The 23,786-nt window shown below is 40.1% G+C and overlaps 1 protein-coding gene across 1 annotated transcript in view; it reads right to left on the bottom strand.

Moving 5' to 3' along the window:
- The window catches only part of PCP4 (Purkinje cell protein 4), a 57,830-nt gene that overhangs the window by 28,708 nt on the left and 5,336 nt on the right, over positions 1–23,786 (bottom strand). Inside the window, exon 3 of the mRNA XM_064152211.1 lies at positions 6,602–6,653. Within this exon, the coding sequence (XP_064008281.1) occupies positions 6,602–6,653 (52 nt within the window). The remainder of the gene's footprint in view (positions 1–6,601; positions 6,654–23,786) is intronic.

The raw sequence follows: 23,786 nt of genomic DNA, 5'->3' as shown, positions 1-23,786 counted from the left end.
TCTGTCAGTAGATAGACTTTCTTGGTAGTCAGGAGTATAAGCAATACACAAAATGAAAACTTGCAGGGAATTCCAAATGCAGGACCTTGCCCAGACCACATGAGCACTGCTGGCTCTGCAAATTGATGAAACTTATCACAATGCTTTTTAAAGTTTATTTTCAAGATGCTTCTGCCTAAATATTTTAAAATAAAAACTTTTATTACCAGAGGAACTTCAGCAGTAATGCACAGTATCAAACCAGATTCATCAGAAAACAGAAGAACAAGAACAGCATCTGCTGTTTTACAAGTGTTACTTAAGTTTAGATTAAGTATATTCATTATTTTAAACTCCACCATAGCATCCTCTCCATGAAACCAGATGGTCACTGAACATGTACAGACACATGTGGGAGCAGGTGAAGTTTCAGTACAGAAGGTGTCTACTTCTAAAGCAACAAAACCCTGTGTTTGAGATAAAGCTTTTGTTGCTAGATAAACATCAAAAGTTGTTGATATGAAAAGTTTTGTGACCAATCCTTCACTGTCAGTATTGGTCCAAATAAATAAGCACACAGTATTCCTCTCAAGAGGACTTGGTTATCCCTGGCATGCAGAAATGGAAATTCACCTAGGAGAGGAAATGAAGTTCATGTATATTTCCCCTCTCTTCCTTTCAGCATCCTCTCTAGGGAAGATCTGTGAACAATCTGAGAGCCTTGTTATTCAAGGCTCAATCTGTCTTTAGCTGAGACATGTTGGCTGCCTGAAAAAATTAACAAAGTCCTTGGTAAATAGAGCAGTCTGGACACAAGAAGAGATAGGCCAGGCAAGGACCCAAGAGCTATCTATTTGGTTTAATTCTGAGTAACCCTAATGTGTAGCTGTCCCCAAAAAAGTGCCTGAAGTGAAACTCAGTAGGTAAGGTTGCCTACAGTGTTTTAACTATGCCTGTCTGTGTCTTGAGATGGGATTTGTCTAGAACTGTTTACTTTGATTTTTCTCCTCTCACCTGGAATACTCATCTAGACATCATGGTGCTGAGTTCACAGAGAATTTTTACACCTTCCTCAACCTGAGTGATCTCCACAATCAAATACAACCATGCTGAGGATTCAAAGACTTTTGTATTTAGGTGTCGTGGAGACGTGGTATTTGATGGTTGCATTTAAACCAAGGAATGGTGCTGAGGCACAGACTTCCTATTTTAAGAGATGGGGGAGATGTGATACAGCAAATAATTCTTATCTTGTTTCCTAAATCCCCTCTAGTAGCAGCTAGGTTGTACAAGATATGCAGAGGCCAATTCTGTACTACAAACTGAGAGGTGAAAAGAAAAATGCATTATAGACTGCGAGATCATATCTGTGAAGCTCCACTCTCAAGGGACAAGAGAATTTTAGCAGAACACCATAGTAACGAGAGGGCAAGGTGATTTTCCTCCTTCTAATACACAAGAAAACTCAGTTTCATAAAATACTCCATGTTCTAACCTCTGATTAGTGCTGCAGGGGTGAAATACCAGAGGGAAATAGCCTGAGAGGTTTGGGAGGGTTTTTTATACTGATTCAGTACTTTCCTGCAAGACACATTTTATCTTTCGCCATTCAAGCAGCATTTTGTGTGGGGATAAACAAGAGTGCTGCAGCTCAATTACTGTCCTCTCCTGGAACTAAAGAATGTGACCTCTAGACAGAGCAAACCATGTTCCATGAGATCCCTTTGAGTATTTACACAAACTAGCCTTGTGCTCTCTCCCTTCTTTCCCCACATGTGAGTTTATTTGCAGGGCTGTTCCCCAAAACAGTACATTTTAACACAGTCATTGGAGAATATTACTGGAAAATTAATTTTGAGTTCTTAAACAGATATTTGTATTAGACCATACTGCAATAACGATCCTGGCCTCTAGCCAGGAATTAAAGCTCTATTAAGCTAAGCACTCTGCATAAATAACTATGAAGATGATTATTCATTCTGTTGGACCTAGCAAGATTCTTTATTCCTGAGTGCAATGTGCACAGAGTGCAGAATTTCCCACATTCCTTGAGTAGATGAAGTGGGTGAATGGATTCTGCTTAACACTGCAATATGCATGTCCCCAGGAAAGCTTACTAGACAGATCTCTATACTACCATGCATGATTACTATTTCACAATCCTTTACCACTACTGTTGATATTTTCTAGAAGCATTCAGATATAAGTGGAGATGACTCATTTTTATATGAGCAAGATAAGAATTTACTTCCTTAATCTGTTCATTTAGTGTTATGTAGAGGCATCCCACAATGTGCTGTACAGAAAGGAGGAAATGCCAAGCATTTATTCATTTATTGTTTTCTGACCACCCAAAACAGATCATACACTGATGATGTAAATGCTTCAGAATGAGTAGAAACTGAAAAGAGCTTCACTTTCAGTACAATGACTATCTTACCATGGTTGTATTGGCCTAACCCAGCATAACCTACAAGTTCATGCAAAAACTACTAGTTTTCATTTCCATCAGATCCAGAAAGCCATACAATTCATCACATGAAAAAAACATATTCTTATTATAAATATTCATATTGCTGAATGAAAAATCTTATATTCCAAGAAAATTAGTAAGTACAAATTAACCACACAACCTGCATGTCTTCAGCATGTATCAGGAAAATGACTGATACTAAATCTGAAGATAGAAATAATTGGTTTTGATGCAATTATTTTGCTGCCAGTTGTGTTAAGCTTTAAAGAGTAAGTTTTATGATACCAGGTTTCATATTACATAGCAAAAAACCAAACGATGATCTGGAACAGAATGAGGAGTGACAAGCTTTAACTTGCAAAATCATTTTGTGACGTTGCCAAAGTAGTAAGTAAAGAACACCCTATTTTTATTTAGGATACATTTACAAACATGTTAGGCCAGATTAATCAAGCCAGATGAGCAAAAAGGAAATTAAGCCTGCTAATCCTATACTGGTTCTATTAGATCAAGTCAGATTCAAATGGGAGATGGTGCATGGGAATAGTACTGCTGTCTTCCCTTTGGATTTTCTACCCTTGAGAACAGCATTGTCAAGTTTGTAACAGCAGACACAAACAAGTACATCTTGGCTTTCGGGTTGACTGAGGTTCTTCAAAACCAAACAAGGTCATGGCAGCTAAAGTTGCATGGCTCCTGCATACATGCTGCCCTCACATTGCTAATTATTAGAATGGTGTTCCTTTCACAAAACAGTCCTTTGACAATTAGTGTTCCTGGGTGAAAAGTAAAGTCATTTACTCCCCATAACATTTTTGTTCTTCCCACTCTGACAACAGAATGAAATTACACAGGCTTTCCTGACAGCAGTAGAGTATTGGTTTGGCCAGGAAAAGCTACTTGGTGTTATACAATGTCCACTGAGGCTATCAGGAGCTCTTCTAAATACTTCTAGACAATTATGCACCATAGAATCACACTGTAATGCAATAGTCACTCTTTTAGGAAGACATTAATCACTATCTGGTAAAAGAACATGCTACAACTTACTTAAAAGGTCAAGACAGACAAATGTCAACTAGGGCTTGACCAGCATTTACTGAGGCCATTGAAGCTTAACAACAAAACTGAGTAGAATTTACTCCAGCATGAGTGGATTATTCAGTACTTACAAAACCAATAAAGCTTCAAGAGCTACCAGGTTGGTGGTTAGATAAAATCCAAAGATATTATGGTATATATTAAATGAAATATAGTGGAGAGGAACCCTCTCTGCTAAGGGTCAGTGTTCTGAAACAAAAGGAATCTTTGTCTACAAGTTACCAGCAAGCTGTCTGGAAGACTATTCAAGAAGGCAGTTGAAGATAGGTAATTGCTGATCAATGAAGGTTCCACATAGGTACAATAATCCATTCATCAACATGACAAGCAGTACAGTTTGTGTGTGGAATTTTCTTCTCCCATTACCACAAACTCTTGTAATACAGCACATCACTCCTCCACACTACTGACTTTTCTCAAGTTCAGCCTTTTCCATTGCTTACTCCTTGAGCCAGGGGAGCTCAAGTAAGGCTGCTAGAATGAGGCAGTGCAAGTTCAGTAGACACTAGGACTGTACCTGCATTTTGCCAGTGATAAAATCCTCCACTAGAAAGGAGACCAGCTAAAAGAGACCAGTGCAGTGGCATTAGGAACTAAATACAACTAAGGACATAATGTTGCTATCTAATGAAGGTCAAATAAGTATATGCGTTCACAAAGCGCCTACCAAAGCTATCTCTACTATAAAAGGAATCTTCAGAGATTTAATTTCCCCAAATGCTTTAGTGACAGCAGTGCCATACATGTCGACAAAGAAGGAGAGTGCTAATTGCCATAGTCATTAACATTTTCTCCAGTTCTGAGACAGCCCAGAAGTAGGCCCAAAATTAGCTTTCTACAAGCAGTACTTGAACAAGTCTTGTCCCCTAACAGCATTGCCACTGTGTGAATCAAAACCTCTGAAAACAGATGAGCATTTTAATTGTTGGTAGGGCTACTTTTCAGCAGCTTTTCTTGATCTCACAATCAAGAGCAAAGACAGTGACCAGATAAGTTTGCCTTTGAAAACATCTTCATAGCACAACATTTCCCTCCCCTTTTGTCTTTTTAATAAGATGAAAGTGTTTGGTTTCTGCCTTCTCCCTCCTTTTCAAAAAAGGGAAAGTTGCCTTTTGACAGGGAAACAAATGAAGAGGCTGATAACAGCCACAATAAAAATTTAATACATGGATATATTGCAGACTTCTGGCCAAAAAAAACCATAATGGAGGATTTATATTATGTAGCTTTACAGCACACCCCAGTTTTCAGCTGAATAAATCACTTCTGCTTGAGTTCTAACTACAGAGAGCTAATAAGGACAAAGAGTTATACATTTCTACTTCTTTGATTTAGAATTCAATCTCAGGTTCAAAGTTCTGATGCTGTTTTGTTTTCATGGAAGCATGTGGATCAAGGAGATCAGACAATTCTATTCCATCTCCCCTGCTGCTCCTCTATTTTACATAGGTGACAGGTTTGGGTTATAATTTCATTACAAAAAACAATTGGTATCTATTTGTCTAGGATTAACTGCACATCCATCTGTTTATATTACACCTAAGCCATGCTACAGCTAGAATCATACGTGATTTAATGATGCAGCACTTTGCACTTAAAATTCCCTTTGAGAAAAAAAAGGGAAATCGCTTTAAAGAGGCTGCAAGATCACTAAATCTAAGCAAAACCTGACAGCAGGACAATTTTATTCAAGAAGAAATTCAAGGCAAATGAGCTCAGTTCATAACATACTCAAACAGTATACAGAAAAACATGCTTTCCATGCTGCCTGAATGGCTGACATAATTTTGCTTGCTTTCCTTTCCTCTTAACTTGAGAATGCAAATGGCCTTGCTGTCAGGGTACATTTGTTTCCACTAATTCAAGACACTATAACAAGCCAAAATATTTATTTCTTTTCCCCCAGTCCAATTTGTGTTTTATCATATTGGGAACATCATTTACAGATTTCGTTTACTGTAACTTTATGCAAACAGCACTTAGGGGAAAGTCACCTCACTCCAATAAGAAAAACTAAGCATAAGCCTCTTAATATTAGGATGTGTTGCCCCAAAGGGCCCTAAAATTCTGTTCAGAGCAAATCTTAAAGGACAAAATGTGTACCCAAAGTCATTGCTCAAATATCCCACCTCAGAATAACCACTGGATTTTCAGAGAACAGACTTCTCCCTGCATTTCAGTAGAAGGGGTAGACTACCAGATTTTATTATTTTAATTAGAACTTGATGACCAAACAGAAGCAGACAGCATATTTATGTAATTTAATTCTCGTCCTGTTCATGAATGTCTACAAACTGATGCCACCTCCTATTTAGCTGGGTATATAATAAAAGCTAATCAAGATGTTTTCCTTCAAAAAAAATGTTTCTGATGTTAGCTGTATTTTAATCAAATTATTTGTGTGTAAAACATTGCTGCTTCCTATAGGAAATAAGATGATATTTCAGTTTAAAAAACCCTGCCATTTTCTCTCAAAATTCAGTCTTTCTTTTCCAATTAGAATTGTTTGTGCCACTCAAGGGGCAGAAATTGGTTCCTGCCAGCTCCTTTCCTAAAGTCCAAAAAATACAATGACTCATCCCTTAAAGCAGTGGAGCATGAGCTCAGATTTGCTCATCTGCCATAAAGTCCATCCGCCATAAAGTCCTTCCATGTGAGCTGCTCTGTCCACAGCCTATCTCTGGCAACATTCAAATGGGCTCCATGCAATGGGCTTCTAATGTGGGCATCTTATTTACGGGCCTAATATTAGATGGGATGAATCAAGACCACAGAAACTATGCTTTAGAGCAAGTCCTGTGCAATTTGTTTATTCTAGCTGATCTCCATTCACATAGCAACTGCTTAACCCAGTCTTTTGGTGTCCTTTGTCTTTATTTAGCATCATTTGTATCTTCACTGACTTTTAAAGAGTCCTTTGGTTTACCATAGCACAGGCTCAGAATCCAGTCTCTACATTAATAGAAGACTGCTATCTGTCATTACAGGAAAAAATATCTTGTCTCAATTTGACTCAACACTCTCCATCAAGAAACAGTCTATCCTTACCATTCTCACCAGCTGCCTTGTCTTTTCCATTTGCAGCTCCGGTTCCTTGTCTCTATTAGGGAAAATAAAAACATAACAACTGGTTAGAATGAACTTTATTATGCCTTTTCCCCCTCGGAATTACAAGCAGTTACAGCCTGACCTCTCCTTGATACCTTGAATAGTCATTCACCCTTATGGAATGTGCCTCTGAAACATGACCAGTTGGAACAGAAATGCTTAGTACAATTTAGGTAGGATGTATAACTATGTGTGCAACTGAATATAATTATTGTATTAGTGATGAGATGTGTAATGAAGTTTCCAGCAGCACAAGGGTATGAGATACAGCAGATCATCTCTTCAAGTTCCTGCTGTCTCCATTTTCATGATTCTTCTGAGCTAACTTCCAACAGAAAACTCATCTTTCCACTTTGGCCACAAGTAATTTTTCCAATCAGATTTTAAGTCACCCTACTAAGTAACATGTGGCAAACACCAGAGCAATCCAACTAAATATATACAGTGGCAGGGCTGCATTGCTGCAGTTACACTTCCAGGTAGCTTTCTAGCCTAGAAATGTTTGCTCTATGAAAATTATGCTGCATTCCCACAGAAAGCATATCACAGGTGGAAATAAGAAGGCAAAAATGTCATTTCTTACACAAAAACATCATTGTGTTACTGAAATAGGCTGAAGAATTTGTCCTTTAAGGTTCTACATGTTAAAAACTAGTGAATAGGTCCAGCTGCATTAAGCTGCAGCATATCCTTATGCAGCAGTCCATTCAACAGCACTGCTAATTAAATGATTGATTCCCTTATGAAAATTTATGCAGGCATTTACTCTTGAATATCTGGTTAAAAACTTCTCCACTGCTCTGGTTTCCATCTTTCAGCCCAGCAATGGAATTCTCAGGGTATTCTGTCTATGTGGAGCTAGTCATGACAAAAGTACAAAATCCTCATGTGTACTCTTCGCTCTCATTATAGAAACCAGAGGGAAAAACAAAGCTTTTCAGACTGTTCAGGAGAATGCAAGAGAGCTACATGTGATCCATCAAGCATTCACATCTCAGTGATGTTCCTCATCTTTTCCATGATAGACTTCAGTACATACAATTCTGCTCTCCTTCTGTACAATGAGACAGACTAGCAAAAGCAACTGAGTCTATGACCACAGCTGCAGTCTCCCCATATGATGGAAATATATTTGTTTATCCCTGGAGCTTCAAAGCTAAGACAGGAGAGAAAAACCTGGCCAATAACAAAGAATGAGACTCTAAAGGGATGAATAGTTTTTACAAAAGCATAAGTTACTGACAGCCAGAAATGAACTAAATATACCCAGTGACCAGTCCTGCTAAAGATAATCAAACTTAAAATCATAGAATCAACCAGGTTGGAAGAGACCTCCAAGATCATCCAGTCCAACCTATCCCCCAGCCCTAGCCAGTCAACTAGACCATGATACTAAGTGCCTCATCCAGTCCCCTCTTGAACACCTCCAGAGATGGCAACTCCACCACCTCCCTGGGCAGCCTATTCCAAAGAGGTTTAAGATTTCCATATTTCAATTCACATTTGAAAATAGGTTTTAGTATTCATTTACTGGCAGCTGGGAAAAAAAAAAAGAAAACAAAATACTGTGTGTTTTCCTTCCACCTCAGTCTATAAAATAGAAAGTACATTTAAATGTTTTTCCAAGTTGTCTTGTTTCCTGAGTGTTTGAGGCTGCACTATTTAGCCTTTATGAAATATTGTCTTTCCTCCCTAGACTGGATGGAATACTGGAATATGGATCCACACATTTATTTCATGTCTCAGGACTCCCTCTCAGGGAGAAGGGAACATTGTAAAAGAAAACATATAAAAAAATCAGTTTTGGTCAATGAAGTCTTCCATATATACAAGGTCAAGATTTTTTTCTGTAAGTCTGAAATCAGCTTAAGCATTCCATAGCCATGCATTTGATTGGTGACCATCAGACATACAAGCCTGAAAGTCTGCCAGATGAGCTTTTGATAGCCTTTCCTTCAGTTATGTACCTATTTTGATCTATAAGCATTGTGCTATCTTCCAAGTGAGCACAATGGATTTGAAAGCAAAACCAAGTTTCTTATTATCAAGGCACTGAAACTTACATAAAAGCCACATGCAATGAGATCATCTGTGTGCAATGCTTTTGCCTTTCATTTCATGTGGACCTAATTGTTAAAACATTCTCAAGATGCTATAGCTTCTTGCCTTTTTCATTCACCTTTCACAATGTTACCACAGGCTTCAAGACAAAGCTTTGCTCTTTAATGTGCTTCAGAGTACAAGAGGACTAAACATCAGGGGTTACAAGGCATATTTTCAAGTACCGACAGATGATAGCACTCCAAAAACTGATTAACAGATACTGTCCTTAGATGCTATAGAACAAACTAAACTAGATTAACATCAGAGAAACAATACTTATTTCTGGGGGCTGTTTTCAAGCAGAAAGTCCAAGTCGTTTGCTCTATTTTATAAGGTAAAAGCAGTCTGATGCTTTCCGTTTCCTATAACTTGTAGCCAGCTGCCCTCATTCTAAGAGTGCTTCTAAAATTCCCCAGCCTCTTCCAAGGCAAGCACTAGGGTAGCATTGAATAAACTCTCCAGTAGGCATTGAAGAAGAAACATGATTGCCAAAATGAACATGAGTGCAAAACCGTAATGATTTTACAGTAAAAAAGGATAAACAGTTTTGTTGCCATGTTGCGTAGGAGGAAACATAGTTTATGACTGCTTGGGGCTATATTAATTTTTAACTCACTGGTTTTATAGAACATCAAAGGCACATCATTTAAAAGATCCCCAAAAATCAAAGTCACTCCCAATTTGTCAGAAGAGGAAGGAAAAAGGACTGTTACATGCTCCAAATCCCAGTAAGAGGAGCACAGGTTTACTTTCCTGTTAAATTCTCAGTGCTACACACAGCAGCTAGTTAATGCAGTATGAAAAACTGTACTAAATTAATCCCCTAGGTGTACAAACTGAGGTCAAAAGTGAATTTGCAGCCTAGGAGACTTTTCAAGAAGAATGTTAAATTACTGCAGCATCTCTTCTACTCATTCTTCTAACCCCTCTCGCACCCCCAAGCCTAATTTTTGCTTTTAATCTTACATTCTGTTCTTGTTTTGAATTAGCCTGACCTTTTCAGTTTTGCTTCCAATTAGCACTTCAGTGTTTGGGAGCCAAGCCAGGTGTTGATTACAGAATTTCTGGGGGCAAAGGGGCTGTTTGCTTTTCAATGAGCTACAGAAAAACCAAGATCAGGGACATGAAACTGACAGAAAATCCTGACAAATGGGGCCTTGAAGTAATAACATTATTCTGCTTTTTCATCTCAGTGCAGGGCCCACAAGGTACAGCAGGCTGTGTCCCAGTAAAGCAGCGGCTGCAGATTTCCAAAGGTGTATTTTTCTACATTACAGAATGATGGAGCACCCAAGAGTAACATTAAGAGAATAAAAACAGTGGAAAGTTTTTGTAAAGCAAACAGCAGAGTTGGTGTATACTTGACTCAGGACAAAATCATTTCATTGACACAAAATGTTATTGGGACATTCTGTACCTGTTGACAAGAGGAACAGCAGTGAAGTCTGTGCATATCTAAAGCTTTCAGGAAATCTTGGTTTGCTGCCAGGTCCATCCCTTAAAAAAGGCATTGTGTGTGGCAGAACATACATGTTGCTGCAATGCTGCTGAAAATGGCTGTCAGGCTGCCAGCTGTGTGCCAAGTCAGCCTTTATTCTCCACTACCACCCATTCTCCATACAAAGTTTTCTGTCAGACACAGGAATTGAATCAAACTGAGCTATTCCACAAGTGCCTTACTTTTCATAGCCTTCTGCTGCTTCAGCCTTAAAATGAAAAAAGTATTGAAAACCACATTTTGGAAACGTATAAAGTTTATAACCCTTCTGCAAATAACAAGATCACTTTAAATATCTGCTCAAGGACTTTTCATGTTTTCCAAGTCAACAGTAGAATCAGGAGGTACAGATATTTCTACCTATTTTTTCAGGATTAAGTACTTCTTGTACAGTTCCTCAAATTAGGACAATTAGGCTTAATTTCATCCGGGATCAGCACAAAGTTCTTACAAGCTGATCTTTATTTAGTGTTGATTGATCTTTGAAGATACTGAGAGTTTTAAACTACAGAAGAAAGCCTCAGCTGAGGTTCATTACCTTATAGGCAAATCCCAAAGCATATTTATTATATAACCATTACTGCCTGAGGATTCACAGTACATTTTTTTTAGTTCCCTGCAAGAAGAATCTTGAGAAATGCTCATCATCAACACTGAAGTACACTTCCTATTATCTAAAGAATTAGAGAAATCTGGACTAAAACAAATATCCACAGGACAGAATACTTATCAAATGTGGGATGTACACTTCACATAGTCTCCTTTTCTATGTGCCTCCTGCCCAGGAATGTTAAATCAGCTTCCCAATTCTAAGCACAGTTTTGCACACTCTTTACCACCAAGTATAAATTTGCTATTGGGTAAAAAACAACACAGAAATATAATATATTTACTTTAACAATAAACAGTGGGCATTGAGGGAAACATCAGCTGTTGCCAGGGGTTTGATACATGATGCTTGTAGAATCATAGAATCAACCAGGTTGGAAGAGACCTCCAAGATCATCCAGTCCAACCTAGCACCCAGCCCTAGCCAGTCAACTAGACCATGGCACTAAGTGCCTCATCCAGGCTTTTGTTCAACACCTCCAGGGACAGTGCCTCCACCACCTCCCTGGGCAGCCCATTCCAATGCCAATCACTCTCTCTGTGAAGAACTTCCTCCTAACATCCAGCCTGTACTTCCCCCAGCACAGCTTGAGACTGTGTCCCCTTGTTCTGTTGCTGGTTGTGTGGGAGAAGAGACCAACCCCCACATGGCTTCAATGTCCCTTCAGGTAGTTGTAGACAGCAATAAGGTCCCCCCTGAGCCTCCCCTTCTCCAGGCTAAACACCCCCAGCTCCCTCAGCCTCTCCTCATAGGCTTTGTGTTCCAGGCCCCTCACCAGCTTTGTCACCCTTCCCTGGACACATTCCAGCACCTCAACATCTCTCTTGAATTGGGGATCCCAGAACTGGACACAGTACTCAAGATGTGGCCTGACCAGTGCTGAGTACACTTAAAAATAATTATGTGATGAGGTGAACCCTAAGCCAACTGAAATTGATGAGAATGTTGTACTTGCTTTTCTTTCACACTAGCAAAGCACACAATCCGTATGTCAAAAAGTAAATGAAGATACAAAATTTAAGTATGGGAAAGAACCAAACAGCTATGAACTGGGATGAGTGAACACACTCTGTAGAATTTAGGATTTCAGTGTAATGAGGTTAAACTCTTCTTTACTGGAGATTTGTTTCACTGTTTGACAGCCTCTTTCTAATGTCACATTTTCACTTGAAACTGTAGCACACAGTATTTGACACATTTAAGAGTGAGCAAAATTACTCTTAACTGCAAGACAGTAAATATCCAAGATAAAAAAAAAAAAAATCAAACACACCCCCCCCCCAAAAAAAAAAAGCAAAACCAAAAAACCCACAACAACAACAATTCTGTTTATGGAAGAGTCAAGGAATACCTGGCTTCTAAGTAATGGAACTGAAAGTTTAACACCACAGGTGTTTTTGGAATTGTATATTGAAAGGCACCGAGATGAACAGCTGGGAGAATCATGCACAAACTCTTGCTATTTCACTTGCTTTTTGCTATTATAAAACTACTCCCTGGTACAGCCAGATGGCAAATCCCAAACCAGCTTCTGTTATATACAGGTTCTTTCACATAAGTTACAGCTGATCACCTGAAGGACATCTGCAAACAGAACTGAAGAATCCTAGAGGGAAGGTTGAATATAGTAATGAAAATGGCTTTTGAAGGCACGTAAGTAAGGTCTCCTCGTTGGTCTATTTGTGCCTCTTATACAAGTCTCTTCGATTTCTTTCCCCACGTTTTTAAAGACAGGGTACTGGATGTCCTTCCAGGTGTCCTTCAAAGCACACATTTAAGGTAATTGCATCAGGTACAGAACATATGGGCAGTATTTTGTCTGAACAATGAGTCAAACTATCACTGTTCTGCCTTAGCATAGACTAGAATGGTTTGTGTTGGAAGGGACCTTAAAGATCATCTAGTTCCACACCTCCTGCCATGGGCTGGGATACCTTCAACTAGATTAAGTTGCTTAAAGGCCCATCCACTCAGGCCTGGAACATTTCCAGAGTGGGAGAATTCACAACTTCTCTTGACATCCTATTTTATCATCATCACTTACAAATGATTTTAAGGAACCGCTGATCACATTTTCTGGGCACCTGACTGAAAGGAATTATCTGTTGACACATACTTCAGTACAAAGGAGTCTGCTCCTGGTTGTGATCAAGATTACATGACTCATAGGAGCAGCTTTCTGTAGCCTACCACTTTTCCCTGGCTGCTTTCACTCTAAGAGCTCAGCTCATTAGCATATGGCCTCTACTCTCACCTATGCAACACATGAATGGAACTTTCTACCAACAATTTTCTGGCTGTCTTGCACTGCCAGGTCAGCATAACAGTGCCAGAATCTATCTTTCAATACTGGCTGTCAAAACTAAACGATCTCTGGCACTCTAACAATTCCTGTAATTATCTCCATAGGTCAAGCAGTGTTCTGCTGGACTAGCTCTTGAATTTCCATAAGTTTACTAAGGTTTTCCTTTAGCTACTTCAATAAATTAAAACTCCACAGGTGGGCTGAAATCAAATTATGGTATTCAAACTGCAGTAGCTATAATGTGCACTGTGACCAGCACTAGTTTTCTATGACTTACAGTCACTGAAGGCACTGAGTATGCACACTCATCCCAGAAACCACAGTCATATTTGTCAGAAATTAACAAGCTTGTGGATAACTACAGATTATTTTCCTTCTAGACCCTGTGGGCAAGTGCCTGGCTCTTGCTGTTTCAATGATCTGGACAAGATAAAATCTCTCTACAATTTCATCTTTCTATAAAGGAGAAAACATTCCTATCCTTGAATCTTTGATAGTCATTTACACCACTACAAATTAGGTCCCAAGAACTACTACATTCAAGTACAGAAGACAGGCACTATAGTCAAGGCACAGTTGTCCATTTAACCTGCATCCTGTGGGAAAAAGCAGTGCTGCTGTACCGGGCACTTCATTTCCCAAGGCATGAAGGTTTAGGTTCTCTTCACTTCAGAGTGAACACAATTGCCATGAGAAAGCACAGGGAGACATGCTAGTAGAAGGTCTTAGTCCTGCTGATCCATTGGATAATGAGACATGGGGGGGGACAGGACTCAAAAAAATCAATGAAGAAATGACCTCGAAGCTAGGGCTTCTTGGAGTAGTTGAAAGACAAGGTTGCAGTCCTTGCTCCTGGGTTGTTCTGTCTGCAGCACTGTCATTGTCCATGTACAACAACCTATATACTACACCCAACGAGCAGAGTGCCTTAATCACTTGACTGCTCGCAGATATAGGGCATATGCTTCAATAAAGATGCTGTTTGTTCACTTTTGTCCACACAGAGCTTTTGGCTTGAGGTAACAGTCATTTCAGAGTGTGCACACAGCTTCAGCACACTTTCAGGTTACATAAAGAAACACCTGATGAAAATGGGCAGAGAATCACTGCCTGGAATATAAAAAAAACCTCACTTTGTGCCATTTTTGAATATGTTAATAGCACAGAAAAGAATTTTCGCTGTGCCCCACTTTTGCCAGTGCTGGGCTGCAATTTATAAATGAGCACAGTGAGAACCTGCTGATTTTGTATTCAGATTCAATATAATGTTCTAAACAGATCATGTACAACATCACCATATGCAATCAACATAATTAGCACAAACAGTAGCTTGTTTAATATATAGATTATTAAGCTATTTTGCATTAAAACATTACTAAGCAAATATTTCTCCAAAGACATTGTAATCACAGTGTTGTTTTTTTTTTTCTGAGGCAAGGATTAATGGAATCTTTGAAGTTAATTTTGAAAGCAGCTGCAAGAATGTGTTTCCCAAATCCTGTTAATTACCATGCCAGCCATGAGACGTAATCTCTTTTCTGCAGGAAATGAAGGATTTGATCGTGCAGGGCTTATTTACGGGAGAAACTCATACGTGAGCAAGTAGCTGTCTTCAATTCAGCACCATTACTCACATGAGTACAGTTGGAACCTCAGTGTGGTGCTGTGGAACTCCTCTAAACTGTGTGCTAGGTTGTTCAGCAAAGGGCAAAGAGGATAAAAATCAGCAACAGAACAAGCCTTCCCACACAACTTGCCAAAAAATTACCTCAGCTCTTTTTTGGACATAGGTGACACACTCCACATCCTAATCACACTGAACACTGATAAAGAAGAAACAAGGTGAACCATGAGGAATATTTGAGTTACATAAAAACTGATTAAGCTAGATGCCATACATGAAAAATGGTTGAGGTTGGGGTGGCCTCTTCCTTTTTTTCCTCCTATTATTTCTTATCTATTAGTAGCATCAGACCTGACATTACAGCTCCAGAAAGGACATTTTAGGACAGGAAATATGCCTTCATAACTCCTGCTTCCCAGTCTAGCTCAACCCAGTCACACCTTCACATCTCCAAGGCCTGATTAGTTTGGATATGATTGTTTGCAAGGTCATACGGAAAATAGGAGCACTAAAATTATTCAAGCTCAAAATAACCCTTCAGGGGATTTGTGTTGAAAACAATAATTCATATTATCCAGATAAAAAAAAAAAAACCACATTTTTTAAATCATCTCTCTTGATCAGTGCAGTGAAGTAGTTGATGTCTTATCCACAAACAGTTTTACCAGGGCAACAGAACAAACAAATTATACCAGAGGGAGGAGACAGGACCATTTCGTTCTGAGAATTGAAAAGGCAGAGCAAGTCAGTGATTCTTGCCATGAAACACAGCATGCTGTATCCCCCCATGACGTTGCAATCTCAGCTCTGCAGCAGAGCAAAGTGTGGTGCAACCATGAAGCCTAAATTATAAGCCTTTGCCAGCTATGCAAGCAACCCAGACAATTAATTGCAACTGACCACATCATCCAATTCAGAGCAAACAAGAACCTCGGGAATCAAGGCTAGGTTGGATAAGGCCTTAAGCAACCTGTTCTAGTGGGAGGTGTCTCTACCTATGACAGGGGGTTGGAACTAGTTGATCTTTGAGGTCCATTCCAACCTAAATCATTCTGTGATTCAGACAGTATCTTGGGTGTATCCTTGAATACTAACATTCCCAGATAGGGAGAGCGCCCAATGACAATTAGAGAGTCAAGGTCCTTGTCTAGGCATAATAACTGATTATGAATGAGGATTTTTGCTAACAAATATTTACTTTGTATTTCATTTTCCCAAAGCTTTCTGACGTTCAGGGTAATTTAATTTGCTGAGCTACAAATCCAGCTGTAATTGAGTTAGAGGCTGTCTTCAAGGGACAGCCCAAGTTATTAATAGCAAGTCTGCAGTGACAAATTGCTTCATATCTGATCATATTGGTTATCGTTATTAAAGCAGGCTGCTTCTTCCCCAACCACAGCATTTCTGGTGCTTTTTTTCTGTTGACATTTGGTTTTATTTCCAGTTGTACCATTAAAAAAAAAAATCTGCTCTCACTTGACTCCCATTTCCCTGCATATTTCAGAGGTAAGCAGATGTTATTACAGTCTGTTATGCTGCACTAGTAACTGGCAAGCCAGGTTTTTAAAAGGTATTAATTATGGCAGTTGCAAGTTGCTGTTCAAAGGGTGCCTTCACCCTAGGGTAAAGCCTTCTGAATTTCCAGACGAGAGGAAGTGGCAAAGATGCTTATATGTCACTCACTCTACTGGAACCCTCAGGCAGCCAGCCTAGTCACAAACAGCGACTCTGAGCAGCCTTCCAGCCATCTGCAGTTATGACAGTAACTTCTTCAGGGCTCTTCCAGTAGCAGGGGAATCACTGGACCGAGTGCGTGTTGCAGCCTTGGCAACACACCCTGCCCAGGAGCTGCACAGCGATGATGCAAACCTGTTATCTCTGTCTCAGTGCCATCAAGAGATTCATGAAAGGGAACCCTGAACTGGCTGCTGAAGCTGCCTTGGAATTGGACCTTGCTTGACAGAAGATTTGTCCCAGGTTGTTCAAATCTGTATCAGAAACAATCCACTTAGACTTTGGGGGAGCTGCTTTGTTCAATGCGTGATTCAGTTCAGGGCAAAGCTGTCTTGGCACCGAGTCTAAACTACAGACAAGCTATTAGAAACAACATTGCCATACTTAAAAGGAAAATGGACAGGGTGATGCACAAGGTCACTTTGGTTGCCAGGAATCAGGGACAGAAATCAAATAAACTTCTATAGCAAGCAGAAGAAAATCCAGGTCACTGGCAAAAAAAAACAGGTATTTCCACAAGTCAGAAGCTCCAAGGATCCTGTATCAGCTCAGTGAAATTGATGCTGATCAGTTTCATTGTTAATAACAAGAGAGTAAGAAAGCAGCTTTCACTGAACAGTTGTGGGTAGTTCTCAGAGTCCCTGGCCACAGGACATACCCACCAGGTTATCCAACCTGAAAGTAAATGCTCTACAGCTACTATTATGCACTAGCCATGGAATTGAGCCCAGCAAAAACATGGTCAGACAGATTCAGCAAAACCTCCCCACCGCAGTTTCCAACATTTTCTCCACAGAACTGTGTGGAGTTTCAATTTCAGTAAAAACTTGCAACTTTCTCCACTCCAAGTAGTCAGACAGTTTGGTCTGCAGTCTTCTATTATGAACCAGGCTCCATTCTGCACTTCACCTTGCACACGAAATGGAAGAAAAGCTTTACCCGATGAGACATCTTCACCTTATTCACACATGAACACAGCAAACCATGATGCAATGCCATTAAAAAGGACTCTAATGTGCTTCTCCAGCAAACAGTCATGCATTTGTTGTGTTCCTATTCTGACATACCCATCCTATAACTAGACAGAAAATAGGTTCCTCAGAAGCTTCATACAAACAGCTGACAAACATACACTTGGGTCCAGCTGTGTGCTACCTGACACACTGCAGTCAGACATAGCTATTAGAGGCTCACAGGGCATGACTCAAGATGTTATTAGAATTCAGAGATTTTGCAATTTTTTTCAGTTTGCCACATTAATGCTAGATTCACAGGTTCATAGAATGGTTTGGATTGGAAAGATCATCTAGTTCCAACCCCTCCCTTCCATTGGCAGGGACACATTCCACTAGACCGGGTCGCTCAAGGGCTCATCCAACTTGGCTTCAAACACCTCTAGGGAAGGGGCATCCATTACCTCCCTGAGCAACCTGTTTCAGTATCTCATCACCCTTACAGTAAATAATTTGATTCTAATATCTAGTCTAAATCTCCCTTCCCCAAGCTTCAAACCACACCCTCTCATCCAGATCACTACAAGTGCCTTGTAAGAAGTCCCTTCCCATATTTCTTGCAGGCCTCCTTCAGGTGCTGGAAGGCCACTACAAAGTCTCCCCGGAGCCTTCTCTTCTTCAAATCCTTTGCTACCAGTGTTTCTGCATCTGCAGATCCACCCCATAAGTCCAGCTCCATGATGGAAAAATCTCTAAACTTTTAGTTTGAAAAAAAGGAGGCTGAGGGGAGACCTCATCACTGTCTACAACTACCCAAAAGGATGTTGTGGAGATGTTGGTGCTGGTCTCTGCTCACAGGTACACAGCTATAGAACAGGAAGGAATGGCCTCAAGATGCAAGTGGGTAGGTTTACACTGGACATTAGAAACTATTTTTTCCCAGTAAGAGTGGTCAGGCATTGGAATGTGCTGCCCAGGGAGGTGGTTGAGTCACCAACCCTGGATGTGTTTAAAAGTCGTCTGTATGTGGTGCTTGGGAATATGGTTTAGGGTGAGCCTTGTAGGGTAAAGATATCAGTTGGACTTGGTGATCCTGAGGGTCTTTTCCAACCAGAATGTTTCTATGATTCAAAGCAGTGCTCAGAATAAAAGCCCTGTGAAATGGTGAGGATCTCCTACAATCTGACTTCATTCATCTTGGCTTTGGTGTTAGTGTTGCCCAGAAGAGCCTGCAAAATATGCTCAAGGAAAGAAGTGATAGCTAGCCAAATCTGACTGGCAAATTAAAATTGGCATGAAGCTGGCCTGCCTTAGGCATTTAGCTGCCCTGCTTAAACTGAGGCACATGTGTGCTGGCACATGCATTTTAAAGTGTGCCAAGCCAACAATATGTTTGCTCTCTTTTTCTGGTGCTGAGTGTGTATCTGTCAGATCTGAGTGGAGTAGCAATATGTATGAAACAGCTATTTTACCCCCATGTCATCTGCCTGTCTAGTCACCTCCTCATGCCTACTGTGGTATTCCGATTCCTTCCCATCAGGTTAACACTTGAAATTTTTTAGTAGTCCTATCTTCAGCCTCTTTACCTCACAGCTTACTAATACATTTGAAATTTAAGGAACCAGATTTCAATGTCATTCCAATTTCTTTCCACAACACCACACACTATCTCGTAAGCTATTTCTTAGAGTATTTAAACTTATGTCGAATTATGTGCTTAAAACTGTCAACATCTAGAGTATTTGGCATTTTAAAACAAACAAAAAACTCATCTTGGGGGTTTGAAAGGATGTTTTCTCTAAGAAAACTAGAGAGACAGCAAGAATCTCTTTGGTCCAAACAATGAAAATCCCTAGAATTCAAGTGAAAGATATGCTTGTGATTTTAATGAGAATTACTGTTCTGTCTCTGCATCTCTCCCTTACTGCCCCACCCAAACTTGGGACTTTGGTATTTTCACAGATGCATAGGATGCTTTAGGTTGGAAGGGACCTTAAAGATCCTCTAGTTCCAACCCCACTGCCAGAGTCAGAGAAACATTCCACTAGACCAGATTTTCAAATGTGTTTTCATAAGCATCACCACAGAAAGGTCAACTTTAGTGAGTTTGTGTTTCTGATCCAATCAGCTGGGTGAAGCATTACACTCTGGTTCATCCCAGGTAGATTTCTCACTTCCACCAGATTGTTATGCATTTGTCTAATGAAGTCTGACCTCACCTTCTTTGGTCCCTATTAAATAGAATTCCACCTTGGACATCCAAAGCTCAAGTCCCTCACCCTCTTGTCAAAACCAGCACTCTTTCATCTGATCAACCCAATTTCACCTGACTGCCTACTGAGGCCGTTGCTGAAACACAAACTGATTCGTAGCAGAGATGTGAAAGTACAGTAGTTATATGGGTAGTGGCACCCAGCAGTGATGGATCAGTTGATTAGCTCTGCATAAGAAATGCAAATTCATTAAAGCCAAACATTCTGGGGGAAGATACTATGATGTATATAAAAATGTTCTCATGAATCACTGATCTCCCTTCTTCACACACTGTCACTAGGAAAGTTTCTAATATCACTGAAATCAGAGATGTCCTCAGACCAATTAACTTTTGCCTCATCTGCTTAGTTACACATCTGCAGCAGTTTAGGAATTATCATGATCTTCTTAGCCTTTTCCTTGAAATGTATTTTCTCCTGCAGTCAGAATATCATCAGCTACCAATGCCTGGTAATCCCTCTAGTGTTGGATTCATGAAGAACAAAACATCACCAAGGCACACTGACATCAAGGCATCTGGATCAGTGGCATCTGCTGGGCAGCAAGACTTATTTCGTAGGTCACAGAGGACACAGAGATGCAAATCAGCCATGAGTATTGACTGCTTTCAAAATCACTGAGCAGAGGGATGGAAGCTGTGCACACCCACCATCTCCTTGAAAGCCTTTCTCCACTCCCTACAAAAACTAAGGCATCTTCAGTGAAAAATTGCTTCTCATGTTCAGTCCCACTAATTCCTAGTGGAGATGTGACTTGACAGGTCTGTTCTAGCTGTCTCACTGATTCACTGCAGAAGAGCCTGCTAACTCTGGTCAAGCTTAACAAGCTTTAGCATAACATGCAATTGTCCTGTTCCCCAGAATAGCCCCTGTCAGTGCTAACTTTGGCATTTCCAAACTGTGCTCCATCATTACTAGATGAGTGCACCTAAGGTGCCTATAGATACACCTACACCAGTGTGTACATCTGGCCAGGATCCCTACAGGTCTCCCCTCTTCTTCACTCTTAGGACTTGTGTTGTGATCCAACACACCCCTTCTCCTCTGCACAAATGCACAGCAGTGCATGTGCCTTCTAAGTTTAAGTCATTATGAGCTGTTGATTCAGGTTTCTTTGGTTCTGCTCTAGTTTTCTGACCCTGCTGGCATTATCTGGCAGCACAACCAGAATCAAACTTGACAAAGCAGCAAATAAGGCTGATGACAGAACAGCTCAGACCATCGTTAGGCATTTGGACACTAATACTCTGTCAAGCTGGTGCTGTAGGATATGGTATAGTAGTGGTTCTGGCAGATAACAGTTGGATTTGATATCTTGAAGGTCTTTTGCAACCACAGTGACTCTATGTGAAATACACTAAATATACACTTGCACATATTTTACTGTTAGTTACAGCTCTGTTGTTCCACACATTAAAACAATTTGAAGACCTCATACCTGGTATCACCCTTCTTACCAGCTTGCTGTCTCAGTCCAGGAATCAAGTCTTCAAAGTCAGAAAGAATGACATCACTTTCCACAGTTATTTGTGTTTCTTTTTTTGTTTTACCTTTTGTTCCTTACTTTCAGCTCTAACAAAAAAGATCTGCCTTTTTATCTACTATCAAAGTACCCACTGTATCAGCTGCACCACTGGTCAAAGTCATGTTTCATGCACTATATGCTAAGGTGATAATAAAAGAACATCAAATGTCTGTAAAATACTTTTCTTTTGAAGAGGGAAAACAGTTAAGCCATAACTAATATTTGAGGCATGGAAGCAGGCATTTTCATCTCCTCTCCAACTAAAATTGCGCTCCTTCCTCCAAATTCCATGTTAATGCATAAATGAAGATCTATCCACTTGATATGAACCCATCAGATGAAATAGTACCAAAGACCTGGCCTACATGACACTGACCCAGTTTCACTATAAGTAGACTAGTTGGATCTCAGAGAGAAGACATGCAGAGCGGGGATAAGTTGTGACCTCAAAACCCAGGTCATTAATAGGTTTATTCCATCAAGATTGACATTTGTTTTCCTACTAAAAGAAGGGTAGCCTATATAGTCTGCTTCTTCCATCTCTTTACATAAAAGAAGACTCATTTTCTTAATTAAAAACAGAGGAAGAACAGGGAAAAGGATTTTTGTTAGTTTTTGTTAGTCATGATTTGACCTAGTTACTTCTCTACTCTGTCTTTATTTAGAAACCCCATGTCCAAACAACTGAAGTACCATCTTTCTTTAGAGGGAGAATGTATGTTATTCATCTTCATTAGATGATCCTATGCCTTCCAGGAAAAAAAATGCTGCCTACATCAGTTAATTTAAGGCTGTTTCAACTGGCAGGGTGAAGAAAGGCAGAGTTTTCCCCTGATACATATATCTACCTTCCCCAGGTCCTCTTCAACTAGGAATTGGGTCTCTCATGATTTACATACCCAGGCCTATTAAATGTTCTTCTGTAGCAAAGTTAAAAAATAAAACATGTAAACATGGAGACATTTTCCAAGCAAGCCCTAAAGAGGGCAAGACAGACAGCAGCAAGCAGCAGCCTGGAAATCAAATCTTATTTCAATCAATAAACATTCAGCAACCTTTGATGTAAAGCCAACTTCTGTTCCTGTTGAAGTTAACTGCTACTATACACCACATTTCATCATGGGCATGATATAGTTAATGTAGAAACTGATGGAAGATGATTCTTATAAGCTTGCCATACAAATTTAGGAATACTGGACTAGAAACTAATATGTCTTTTGCAATCTGCAATTATATTCTATGCTCAAGCACTGCAGCACAAAGTTCAGAGTTTTCCCGTTTTACAAATACAGGAGATTTTGGTTTAAGTTACTGTTTCACAGGAAAATGTGATACTACTACTGGAAAATGCACTACTAAAGCCAACTGTCCTTTACTAAAGTGCTATGGTGGTTGCATCTCTTGGCATTCTACACATTGCAAGAAAAATAGTGCTCCTGTTTCCAAGTAGTATATCTGCCAGTTTCACTAAATTAAGATCAATTTCCAACTCCAGTTCTAAGTGCTATTTTAGAAAATGTCTGATCCCACTGAAACCACACTGATGGAAGGAGTAGGCAAAGTGACAGATCTAAAACTTATTGTTCTCCCTTCTTCCTCTTCTTTCGAGCTGTAATTTGCCACCCAGCTAATAAGTAGATGCAAGTTAAAATTAACATCTGAGTTCGTGTGCCTCATTGGTCCCAACCCCATCATGTAACAGCTGCACAGTTTCCTCCTCCACTCTGCCATGTTCTTGCTCCACTTAGATCTACACAGCTTCATACCTACTGTGGGTACAACATCAGTGAAGCCAGTAGTAAACAGCTGGGGGTCATGACAGTATCTGAAAAATGTATCCATAATGGTCCCCCTAAGATGACTGGCTGGCTCAGACACCTGCTTGAACCGCAGGCAGCATGCAAGAGGACAGGAGCTCTTCTGAACAAATACAGTGTATTTCCTCACTACAAACAGCAGCTCTTTGATTTAGTGCTACTGGGATTATTGGTATAAAATCTTCACTTCAGTGTGCAAGCACATCTGGTTCTAGGACCCTAAATACCATTTCAGTGAAATAGATTCAGCTGAATTCAGGACAGCAAGCAGTGACAAAACAAAACAAAACCCAAACAAAACATGAACACCAGTTTTCCTATTTAACTACCCAAAGTAGCTGCAGCTTCGGGCAAAAGCCTCCCCATACGCTCAGCGTTTCAAACTTAGCTATGTCCTTCTCCAACAGCTTCCTGGTGACCACACTTGTCCAGAGTGACAGCAGCATGTTCCTGCTTCTACCTCAACATGGAGGGTAGGGGCATACCTAAATCACTAGGCCATGTTTTGCCAGCTTTGAATACAGCTGTAGCAGAAACTGCATTGGCAATTAGCATGTCCTTCGCATGCATCCTCTGACCCAAGGGCTGGCGAAGCTCAGATTTCACAAGAAAAGTCCTTGACCCCAGTGTTAGGCCATGTCACCTTTCCAGTGAAGCCTCAGTCTTTGCTAAGTTGGCCATCT

Source organism: Pogoniulus pusillus, chromosome 12, assembly GCF_015220805.1.
Source record: "Pogoniulus pusillus isolate bPogPus1 chromosome 12, bPogPus1.pri, whole genome shotgun sequence".
Taxonomy (NCBI): Eukaryota; Metazoa; Chordata; class Aves; order Piciformes; family Lybiidae; genus Pogoniulus; species Pogoniulus pusillus.
This window is presented reverse-complemented; position numbering and strand designations above follow the sequence as displayed.